Raw genomic sequence first — 11,612 nt, 5'->3', positions numbered from 1 at the left:
GGCCGTGCAGGAGGCAGCCGATCAATGATTCTCTCTCATCATTGATGTTTCTATCTTTCTCTTCCTCTCCCTTCCTCTCTGAAATCAATACAAATATATATAAAAAATAAAAATAAAAACATATGTTCGCACAAAAACTTGTACACAAATACTCATAGCAGTCTTAGTTATCCTAGCCCCAAAAGTGGAAACAATCCAAATGACCATGAATGGATGAATGGAAAGGGTGGTCTATCCATACAATGAAATACTATTCAGCCATAAAACAAGAATGAAGAACTGATACATCCTACAACGTATGTAAACTTCAAAAACATTGTGACCAATGAAAGAAGTCAGACACAAAAGGCTACATGTTTGATGATTCCATTTCTATGAAATATCCAGAATAGCAAGTCCATAGGCAGAAAGTACATTAGTGGTTCCCAGGGGGTGGGGGCTGAGGGAATGGGGAGTGACTGCTGGTGGGCACGGGGTTTCTTATCAGGGTCATGAGAATGTTCTGGAATTAGATAGTGGCGATAGTTGTACAACATAGTGAATATACTAAAACCACTGACCTGTACACTTTAAAATGGTGGACTTAATGGTGTGCAAATTGTATTTCAATAATGAAAATAATTTGAGGGAGGTGCGCTTTGTTCTAGTTTGCACATAGGCTAGAAATGTATGGGCTGACAGTGGTCCCCAAAACAAAGCTTCTAGGACAGTGGTTCTCAACCTGTGGGTTGCGACCCCTTTGGTGGTTGAACGACCCTTTCACAGGGGTCGCCTAAGACCATCCTGCATATCAGATATTTACATTACGATTCATAACAGTAGCAACATTACGGTTATGAAGTAGCAACGAAAATAATTTTATGGTTGGGTCACAACATGAGGAACTGTATTTAAAGGGCCAGAAGGTTGAGAACCACTGTTCTAGGAGTTCATCTTGGTGACCTAGGCATGGGGAGCAGGAGGTCGCAGAAAGAGAGCAAGCTTCTTTTATGGAGAGACAGTGTGGCAGACCCCAGTGGCACCTGCCAGTATCTCCTTGGCTTTCGCCGTGCCCGTGAACGTCATCCCTCGGTTAGTTTCTATGGTTCTCTGGCTGAGGCCTTGCTCCAGCTGCAGAAGTGTGCTCAACCTGCGCATGGGGTGGCTGGGAGTGCTGGGACATTAACACCACCCACCAATCTCAACCAGGGATGGACAGGACCCCAACGTCCTCACTCCTGGAGGTCCCCAGGGGGATAGAACCCCTACTGCCCACAGCAGTAACTTGCCCACTAGTACACCCCGAATTGGCTCCTCTCCTTCCCTGTCTTTGGGTCACCTCTCAAATCAACTACCTGCTCTCTGATCTTTGTTCCAGGTTCTGCTTCTGGGAGAACCCAACCTAAGTATTTTTAAAATTTCTTTCATAGCAGTCACAATAGTCTCCTCATCAGAAAATAAACATATTTTTTTTCAAGTCTTGAGATATCTAAGAGCGATCACCTCATCTCTGGAAGAACATTCTAGTTGAAGGAGAGGTTGAGGTATTTATCAAGTGCCTACCGCATGCCAGGAACTGGCCTAGAGATTGGAGATGTAGAGATGAACAGGGCAGCGGGCAGACATGGCCTCTGCCCTCATGGAGCATTCTAGTGGCCATGAGGAGATATGCCTGTTCATCCCAAGAGTAGTAAGTATTTACCATGATGAGAAATCTGGGTGAAGTGGGAAAAGGCGATGAGGGTGTGATTGGCCCAGCTGGTCAGGGAGGGCTGCTCGGAGGAAGTGCCATTTGAATGGAGACCTGAATGACAGGAAGGAGCCTGGCAGAGACGAGGGCCTGTGCCTTCCTACTCAAGATGCAGTCTGTGGCCCAGCCGCCTTGGCATCGATGGGAGCTGGTTAGAAATGCAGACTCTCAGGTCCCAGCCCAGACCTACAGGACCAGACTGCATTTGAACATGATCCCCAGGTGATTCCTGTGAGTCGCAGAGAAGTGGATTGAATACGAGGGCCTGCATTACTGCTGTTTCAGGATGCAGGCGTGCCCAGGAGTGAGGCTCTGTGATGTAGACATCTTGCCTTACAGAGAAGCTGTTTCTTTATTTGTGACACCTGTGTTGGCAAAGCGACCTGAGCCTTTTTGTTTTCAGAGCAGTGCCACTTTAAAAAAAATTATTATTAAATCCTCACCAGAGGGCATGCGTAGTGATTTTTGAGACAGAGACAGAGAAAGAGAGAGATAGAGATAGATAGATAGATAGATAGATAGATAGATAGAAACATTGATATAGAAACATTGATGTGAGAGAGAAACATCGATCGGTTGTCTTTCGTACACACCCAGACTAGAAATTGTACCTGTAACCTAGGCATGAGCCCTGGCTGGGAATTGAACCTGCAACCCTTTGGTTCCGGCAAGTGCAGGATTGAGCAGGGAAAGGGCGCAGAGGACGATGCTCCAACCAACTGAGCCACACTGGCCCGCAGAGCTGTGCCACTTTTAAAACACTTTTCAGGAAAATCAAGGAATCATTTAGCAGTCAGAGCAGGAGACCTGAGAAACAGTCTACCACGAAGGGCCTTGCATGGTGATATTACCACTGTGCTGAAGCAGGCCTCTAACCCAGGCTCTAAGTCAGTGATGGCGAACCTTTTGAGCTCGGCATGTCAGCATTTTGGAAAACCCTAACTTAACTCTGGTGCCGTGTCACATATAGAAATTTTTTGATATTTGCAACCATAGTAAAACAAAGGTTTATATTTTTGATATTTATTTTATATATTTAAATGCCATTTAACAAAGAAAAATCGACCAAAAAAATGAGTTCGCGTGTCACCTCTGACACATGTGTCATAGGTTCACCATCACTGCTCTAAGTACCTCCCGCAAGGTTGCATCAAGTTGGGAAGGCCACAGGCAATCTTCTGAAAATGCATTTATTTGCCTGTGATTCGCCCCTCAGATAACAGAGGTCACATTTTTAACCTGAGTACTATCTGATAACCCACAGAACTTGCAGCTACAGTTCCAGGCTGAGGACTAGCCGTGAAGGAACATGCTGTTCTAATGGGGAAAAGTTGCATAAACAGTGGTTAAAAGCAACAAAACACACACACAGACACACACACAGGCACACACACACACCTCAAAGAAAAACCCTCAAGTCCCCCAAAACTACGGAGTATTACATTTATTTAGCACGGTGCAAATTACCATGAGCGTTACATTACATAAGGAGTAATGAATTGTGTTCAGCTGCTGGTACAGAGAACTGACCACAGTTGCTTATATAAACTAGAGGTTTCTTAACTCTACTTAAAAACAAGTCTCACCCTGGCCAGTGAGGCTCCAAGATTAGAGTGTTGGCCAGTGTATCAAAGGGTCTCAGGTTCGATTCCCAGTCAAGGGCATGTACCTAGGTTTCGGGGTTGTTCCCTGCCCCCGGTTGGGGCAGGTGTGGGAGACAGCTAGTTGATGTGTCTCTCTCACATTGATGTTTCTCTCTCTCTCTCTCTCTCTCTCTCTCCCCCCTCCCCCTCCCTTCGTTCCACTCTCTCTGAAAAGCATTGGGAAAAATATCCTCTGGTGAGGATTAACAACAACAAAACAATCTAGAGCAGTGGTTCTCAACCTGTGGATCGCGACCCCTTTGGGGATTGAACAACCCTTTCACAGGGGTCGCCTAAGACCATCGGAAAACACACATATAATTACATATTGTTTTTGTGATTAATCACTATGCTTTAATTATGTTCAATTTGTAACAATGAAATTGGGGGTCACCACAACATGAGGAACTGTATTAAAGGGTCGCGGCATTAGGAAAGTTGAGAACCACTGGTCTAGAGGTAGCCCTGGGACGACCACAAACTCATCATAGACTTCCTCCTTTCTGTTCCACTGTCCTTAGCATATGGCTTCCTTCCTCAAGGTTACCTCATGGTCAAAAATGGCTGCTACAGCCCTTGCTATTTTGTTTGTGTTCCAGGCAACAGGAAGGAGGAAGTACAAGAGCAACAGCGCAAGCCAAGTCAGTTCCCTTTAAATAGCTTTCCTGGAAGCCCCACCCAATGACTTCCCCTTATTTCATCATCCTCCCTCAGTTGCAAAGGGGACTGGGAAATGTAGTCCTTAAGCTGGGCACATTGCCCACTTGAATACAATTTAGGCTCTGTTAGTAAATACTTGTGGAATGGATATGGGGAAGGGACCGAGCCAACTTTGTTATGCACATAATCTTCCATTATATGCTCAGGTTTTTTTTCTGTTTCTTTTTTGTTCCTTTTTATTGAATTTATTGGGGTTACATCTATACTAATAAAAGGGTAATATGCTAATTAGACTGGGAGACCTTCCGGACAAAGACATGGTGGTGGGGTCGAAGCAGAGGTGGTTAGGGGCGAGCAGACCGGCAAGGGGGGGCAGTTGGGGGCGAGCAGGCCAGCAGAGAGTGGGCAGTTGGGGGTGATCAGGCCGGCAGGGGGGGCAGTGGGGGCGATCAGGCTGGCAGGGGGGTGCAGTTGGGGGAGATCAGGCCAGCGGGAGGGGCAGTTGGGTGCGAGCAGGCTGGGGGGGCGCAGTTGGGGGCGAGCAGATTGGAGAAGGTGCAGGCCGGGCTGATGGACACCCGCCCCCCATGCACGAATTTTGTGCACCCAGGCCACTAGTTAGTAAATAAAATTATGTAGGCTTCAGGTGTACAATTCTATAATACATCATCTGTATATTGTGCTGTTTGTTCACCATCCCAAGACAAATCTCCTTTCATCACCATTTATCCCCCTTATACCCTCTTCTACTTCCCCCCAGCCCTATAGGCTTAGTTTTGAGAAACCCTTAGGAAAATTTCCCTCATGAGGTCTGAAATTTTTTGACTCTTTGGGCAAAAGTTTTTTGTTTTGTTTTTTTAATCTTATAGATAAAACTTGTAGTCTTTTCATTTCTTTTCTTTTTTTTTTTTTTAAGACAGGTAGAATTTACTTGCCCAAGTATAACAAGGGAAGAAGAACATATAAGCCTTCCAATTTCTGCTAAAATCTCCTTATTTAATATTTAATCTTATTTACTGTTTTTATTTAGAACAGAGTTTAGAGAAAAAATGTCCTTCAGTTTACCAAATGAGGTAAGAGAATTTTGGCTGAGTTCAATCATGAGCTTGCCATTTCTGCCCCAGGAAAGGAAGTAAAAAGAGGTCAGAACACATTTCTTTCCCTGCTCAATCCTGCACTTGGCAGAACAGTCATCGACTTAGTTGTTGCTGTGCAAGAGAGCTGTGAAATGTGAGTGGTGGGCTCCCCAGGCGAGCCATGACACCTTTGAAGTCTAGGACTGTAGAGTCAAAGAATTTCACCTTCAGTAGAGATCTGAATGCAGCATGGGTAAGACCTAGATGTGGTGGGTTTTTTTGTTGTTGTTTTGTTTTGTTTTTTAAAATATATTTTATTGATTTTTTTACAGAGAGGAAGGGAAAGGGAAAGAGTTAGAAACATCCATGAGAGAGAATCATTGATCGGCTGCCTTCTGCACGCCCCCTACTGGGGATGTGCCTGTGCTGGGGTTCATGTCCCAGCATCAAGAAGGGTTCAGGAATCTGGAAAAGGGGCTGCACATAGATGACATAGAAATCCAGAGACTAATAAAGAGTCCGGAGACAAGTTATAATTTTGAAAGGCATTGGGGGTCAGAGGAGCTTCAGCTAAAGGAACTGAAGACTCCCTCCTTGTCTAGGACCCTTGCTTTTATTAACACAATTTGTCCTAAGGCAAGGTGGAGATAATACACTTCAAAGGGTAAGGTTTCAAAGGGTACAGAGGCATTGTCAGTTTGGGGAATTAGCCTACGGCTGTTCAGGTGTTTGGCCAGTAGGAGGCAATAACATGTAGATTAAGATGCCCTTTAACTGTCTGGCAGCCACAATCAGTTTCCTATTCAGGTTTGGGGAAATGCCTTTAGCCATTCCCAACAGGTGACTACATGTGTGACTCAACCCTGTTGAGTCCCCAAGTCTCATCAACCTTTGGATGAAACTCTTGAAATTATGACATGCTGGAACTGGTTTCTGGCATGCCTGCAACCAAGGTACATGTCCTTGACCGGAATAGAACCTGGGACACTTCAGTCTGCAGGCCGACACTCTATCCACTGAGCCAAACCGGTTAGGGCTAGATGTGATGGTTTTAAAATATGTCCCTAAATTCTATGACATTCCTCCCTTCAAAGGGTGGGACCTAATTCCCCTCCCCTTGAATGTGGCCCAGACTCAGTGTCTTGCTTCTGAGGAATAGAAGGTGGCAGAATGATGCTATATCACTTCTGAGGCCAGGTTCTCCACCCCAAAGTAGCTTCTGCCTGGTGTCTCTCAGCTCACCCACTCCAAAGGAAGCCAGCCACCATGTCTTGAGGACACTCAAATGGTCTGAGGTCTCTCGCCAACAGCCAGCATCAACTTGCCAGCCCTGTGAGGATGCTGTCTTGGAAGTGGATCCTCCAGCCTCAGTCAAGTCTTCAGATGACGGCAGGCCTCATCAACACCTGATTACAACCTCATGGGAGAGCCCCCTGTCAGAACACTCAACTAAGCTACTCCTGAATTCTGGTTGTTTATTGTTGTTTTATACCACTGCTGGTTTGTTACGCAGCAGTAGATAACTAATACACTGGACATTAAATATTATGAGAGGGAATAAATGGAGAGAGATATTCTTTTTTGGTTGTTGTTAATCCTCACCTGAGGATATTTTCCCATTGATATTTTTTAGAGAGAGTGGGAGAGAGACAGAGAGTGAGAGAAACGTCAATGTGAGAGAGACACATGGATTCGTTGCCTTGCATATGGCCCGACCAGGGCCAAAGACGGAACCTGCAACCCAGGTACGTGCTCTTAACTGGAATCAAACCCGGGATCCTCAGTCCACAGGCTGATGCCCTTTCCACTGAGCCAAACCGGCTAGGGCTGGAGAGAGATATTCTTTGTTGGTTTCTGCCTCTAGGTTTCCTGAAGCTTCTCATTTGTGATTAAAATAATCAAGTAGAGCCCTGGCTGGTGTTGCTCAGTGGTTGAGCATCATCCTGTGCACCGAAAGGTCGATGGTTTGATTCCTGCCTGAAACATGCCTAGGTTTCAGGTCCAGTTAAGGTTGGGGTGCATATGGGAGGCAACTGATCGATCTTTCTCACATTGATGTTTCTCTCTGTCTCTCCCTCTCCCTTTCATTCTCTCAAATCAATAATGGTCCAGGCCAGAGGAAATAAAATCACACTTGATTCCAGAACATCTGAAAATAGACTTAGCCACCCCATGATGTGGTAATTGCATGAGAATGCAATTGACAAACCGGAGGACTTTTGAAAATACAGATTCCTGAGCCCCACTCCTGGGGACCTGGGGACTAGATTCTGTAGCTTTGATTGGGCCCCAAGGACCTATATTTCTAAAAAGCCCCAGGTAATTCTGAGGAGCAACAATTCACATCATCTAGAACAGTGATGGTGAACCTATGACACGCGTGTCAGAGGTGACACACGAACTCATTTTTTTGTCGATTTTTCTTTGTTAAATGGCATTTAAATATATAAAATAAATATCAAAAATATAAGTCTTTGTTTTACTATGGTTGCAAATATCAAAAAATTTCTATATGTGACACGGGACCAGAGTTAAGTTAGGGTTTTTCAAAATGCTGACACGCCGAGCTCAAAAGGTTCGCCATCACTGATCTAGAACCTTATCTAGGCTGTTATGAAGCCCACTCTCCTGCGTTTGGGAGAATTTTCTAGAGGAAAACATCCTGCTCAGCTTCAGGTTGCCTCATTGTTCATTCTACCATCCCGGTTCACTGAAAGATCAGACTGTCGACTAGGAATACGAGATTTCTCAGTGATAACGTTTGGATTTTTTTCCTCTCCAAGATACCTTCTCCCAAGGTCATCTCCTTCCTGCTGTCCTTGCCTCAGCAAGGGGTGGAGATTCTGGATACAGACTGCCTGAGGTCCAATCCTGGACCTATATGCCACGTGGTTTTACATGAGTTAGTTAACCTCTCTCTAAGCCTCGGTTTCCTCATCGTAAAAGGGGACAATTGATGGATATGGATCAGGGTTTCTCAACCTCACCACTACTGACATTCGGGCCAGATAATCCTTTGTCATGGAGTTGTCATGTGCACTGTAAGATGTTTAGAAGCATCCCTGGGCTCTACCCATTAGATGCCAGTGGTACTTCCCTCCCCCTCAGTTATGACAACCAAATATCTCCAGACATTACCAAGTCCTCAGTTAGGAACCACTGATCTAGGTAACTTAGTTCTTGCGTGGTGCTTAGCAAAAATCATGACTATTTTCTCTTTTCAGATTGCAACACTATTAGGTTTAAGCAATGTTTTTTCCTGCGTGTTTTTTTTTTTTTAAGATGGTACTTGCATTTTTGTGACAAAATTATTTTTTTACAATTTAGGCAAAATGTTGAATCTCATGCTATGTGGATTCTAGTCACTTAAAAAAAGGTATGTGATGCCCTAGCCACAAGGCTCAATGGTTGAGTGTTGACCTATAAAATAGGAGGTCACGGTTTAATTCCTGGTAGAAGCATATGCCCAGATTGTGGGCTCAATGCCCATTAGGGGATGTGCAGGAGGCAGTCAATCAATGATTCTCTTTCATCATTGATGTTTCTATCTCTCTCTCCCTCTCCCTTCCTCTCTGAAATCAATAAAAATATATGTATTTTTAAAAAAAGACATGTGAGCAGCAGCAGCAAAAGAAAAAATAGATAAATTGTACTATATCAAAGTTTCCACCTTTTGTGCTTCCAAGGATGCCATTAATAAAGTGAAAAGACAACTCACAGAAAGGGAGAACAATTTGCAAATCATATATCTGATAAGGAACAGGTATATCTAGAATATATAAAGAAATCTGACAACTCGCCCTGACCGGTTTGGCTCAGTGGATAGAGCGTCGGCCTGCGGACTGAAGGGTCCCAGGTTCGATTCCGGCCAAGGGCATGCACCTTGGTTGCGGGCACATCCCCAGTGGGGGGTGTGCAGGAGGCAGCTGATCGATGTTTCTCTCTCATCGATGTTTCTAGCTCTCTATCCCTCTCCCTTCCTCTCTGTAAAAAATCAATAAAATATATTAAAAAAAAAAAAGAAATCTGACAACTCAATAAGACAAAGACAATCCAATTAAAAACTGGGCAAAGGGCCCGAACTGGTTTGGCTGAGTGGATAGAGCATCGGCCTGCGGACTGAAGGGTCCCAGGTTCGATTCCAGTCAAGGGCATGTACCGTGGTTGCGGGCACATCCCCAGTAAGGGGTGTGCAGGAGGCTGCTGATCGATGTTTCTCTCTCATCAATGTTTGGAACTCTCTATCCCTCTCCTTTCCTCTCTGTAAAAAATCAACAAAATATATTTTTTAAAAAATAAATAAATAAAAAATGGGCAGAGGAATTGAATGGCTGGAAGAAAAACAAGTGACCAATAAGCACATATAAAGTTGTGGGCTATCGAAGATGAAGTGCTGTGTGACTTCTGACGCTGTGCCTGAAGGCAGCAAAACGGACAAGTTGTGTTCTTTCCTCTGCTAAAACCTAAATGTGCAGAGCTGCCCTTCTCGTATCCCACTGCAACAGAAGTGAAATGCAGGCATCGATTCAAGGGTGCACTTCATATGTTAGCATTGGTCCTAAACTTGGACAGGGCATGTATTCAAATATACAAAAACACTGCTCTTATTTAAACATGCTTGTTGACTTGTATGCTGTTGAATGTTAAATAAAACGTTTTATTTTGTCGTGTTATTTGTACTGCCTTTTCGTGCTTACCATATTGTTTACTTCTCTCATGTTTTTTGACTCATGCCCGTGAGTCTAACTTTGACCTTTTCTGGCAGTAATTAATCTTTGAGACCATTTTACTGCCTACTCTGATGAATGCATGCTTTATAACAGAGAAGCTATTGGTAGTATGTATTCTCTTGACATTCTGTTTGGTAGTCAAATAGATGAGGGAAGATGGGCTGCCATTTTCATTTTAACTCAATTATGTCAACAAATAATCCTGGAGTGTGGAAAGCCTTTCTAAGCCTGACGCAAAACTCAGAAGCTATAAAATAAAACCCTTGTCTATTTTGAAAAAATTTGCAAGGCAAGAAAAGTGAAAAAAAAAAAAACAGTACAAAAAAATGTCAACCTGGGAAGCTGGACTAGTCCAAGTATGAAATATGGAGTAATAATAATACCACCACCAATGAATACAGAAAAATACAGTGTTTTCACCAAGTGATACTTACTTTGTGGCATTTATACAAAGGAAGTAATTGAATGAGTGTGCAAAGATGAATGTACAAGGGTGATGAGTAAATGTAGTACTAAAACACAGAAAACAGCCCAGCCAGTATGGCTCAGTGGTTGAGTATCGACCCATGAACCAAGAGGTCCATGGTTTGGTCCTAGGTTCTATCCCCGGTTGGATTCCCAGTCAGGGCACATGCCCAGGTTTCAGGCTCAATCCCCAGTTGGGGGCATGCAGGAGGCAGCTGATCTAGTCTCTTATCGATGTTTCTATCTCTCTACCCATCTCCCTTCCTTTCTAAAATCAATAAAAACAAATTAAAACACACACACAGAAAACAACCCAAATGCCCTTTAGTACAGAACTGTTAAATACATTATGATGTACCCATACCCTGGAACGCTATGTGACTATTAATAAGAAGGAATGAGGCTACTATATTGAAAAGATATCCTAGATGTTTTATAAAATAAAAGGTAGGTTTCATAATAAGCTGTGTAATACAGCTTTTATATTAAAGTATTTACATATACATAATGAAAAGTCTGCAAGAGTGTTAAAAATAAAAGGATACATTAATCCACTTTTCTTGAGTCATCATTCTCTAGTGACTTTAAATGGAGGTAAAGTTTCCAGATCTTAGCTGAAAGATGTCATATTGACATTGTTTCAGACAGGCCTTCTAATTCCAAGGTTGGAGGCTAATCAAGGAGCACTTTCCCAGGTGTCTGTATTGAGTGAGTTGGTGTACTGGTACGTACTCAGTTCTTTCCTCACTTATTCTCATTTAATCCTGAGAGCAAACACTATGAGTTTCTGTCATCATCTCCATTCATGATGCTCAGGGAAATGGAAGTAATTTGCCCAAGGTTACTCGGCTAGGAAGTATCTGTACAGTTACTGAGAAAACCAAATGAGATAGCAGCAGAAAAAAAGAAAATTTGATTCAAACCAGATAAATCTGGGTTCTTTAAGCCTTTTCCACTTCTGAGCCTTTGAGTCTGTGTCCCCTGCTCTGAGGGACCTCTTCCTTCCAGGAGCCTTGTCAGTGCTTCAAGGCCCAGTGAAAATGCTTCCTCTCCCAGGAAGCCCTCCCAGATTCCATCGCTGGGAAGGACCCTTTTATCCTCACTAATCTGATTTTATGCCCTCATGGCATTTAGCACAGACTGCTTTTCAGAGTGCCCTCCTGTGAGCCTCATCCCCACGGCTCTTGCAGGTCGGCACCCACCAAGTGCTGATGTGTAATAATGTTGCTTAGATCTTTTTATAAAGGGTAGTTTAGAATGAAAAAAAATCATCCAGTAGCCCGGTCTCTAGAGTTATCTGTGTGTGTGC

The 11,612-nt window shown here is 43.6% G+C and overlaps 1 protein-coding gene across 1 annotated transcript in view; it reads left to right on the top strand.

Annotated features, from left to right (window-relative positions):
• Positions 1-1,728: 1,728 nt before the first annotated feature.
• LOC102249148 (chromosome unknown open reading frame, human C16orf72) overlaps positions 1,729-11,612 on the top strand; it is a gene marked incomplete at its 5' end in the record, with an annotated part of 42,034 nt that continues 32,150 nt past the window's right edge. The window contains 2 exons of the mRNA XM_005871764.2: positions 1,729-1,740; positions 3,990-3,994. Coding sequence (XP_005871826.2) covers positions 1,729-1,740; positions 3,990-3,994 — 17 coding nt within the window. The remainder of the gene's footprint in view (positions 1,741-3,989; positions 3,995-11,612) is intronic.

Source organism: Myotis brandtii, unplaced genomic scaffold, assembly GCF_000412655.1.
Source record: "Myotis brandtii unplaced genomic scaffold, ASM41265v1 scaffold355, whole genome shotgun sequence".
Lineage (NCBI taxonomy): Eukaryota > Metazoa > Chordata > Mammalia > Chiroptera > Vespertilionidae > Myotis > Myotis brandtii.
This window is presented reverse-complemented; position numbering and strand designations above follow the sequence as displayed.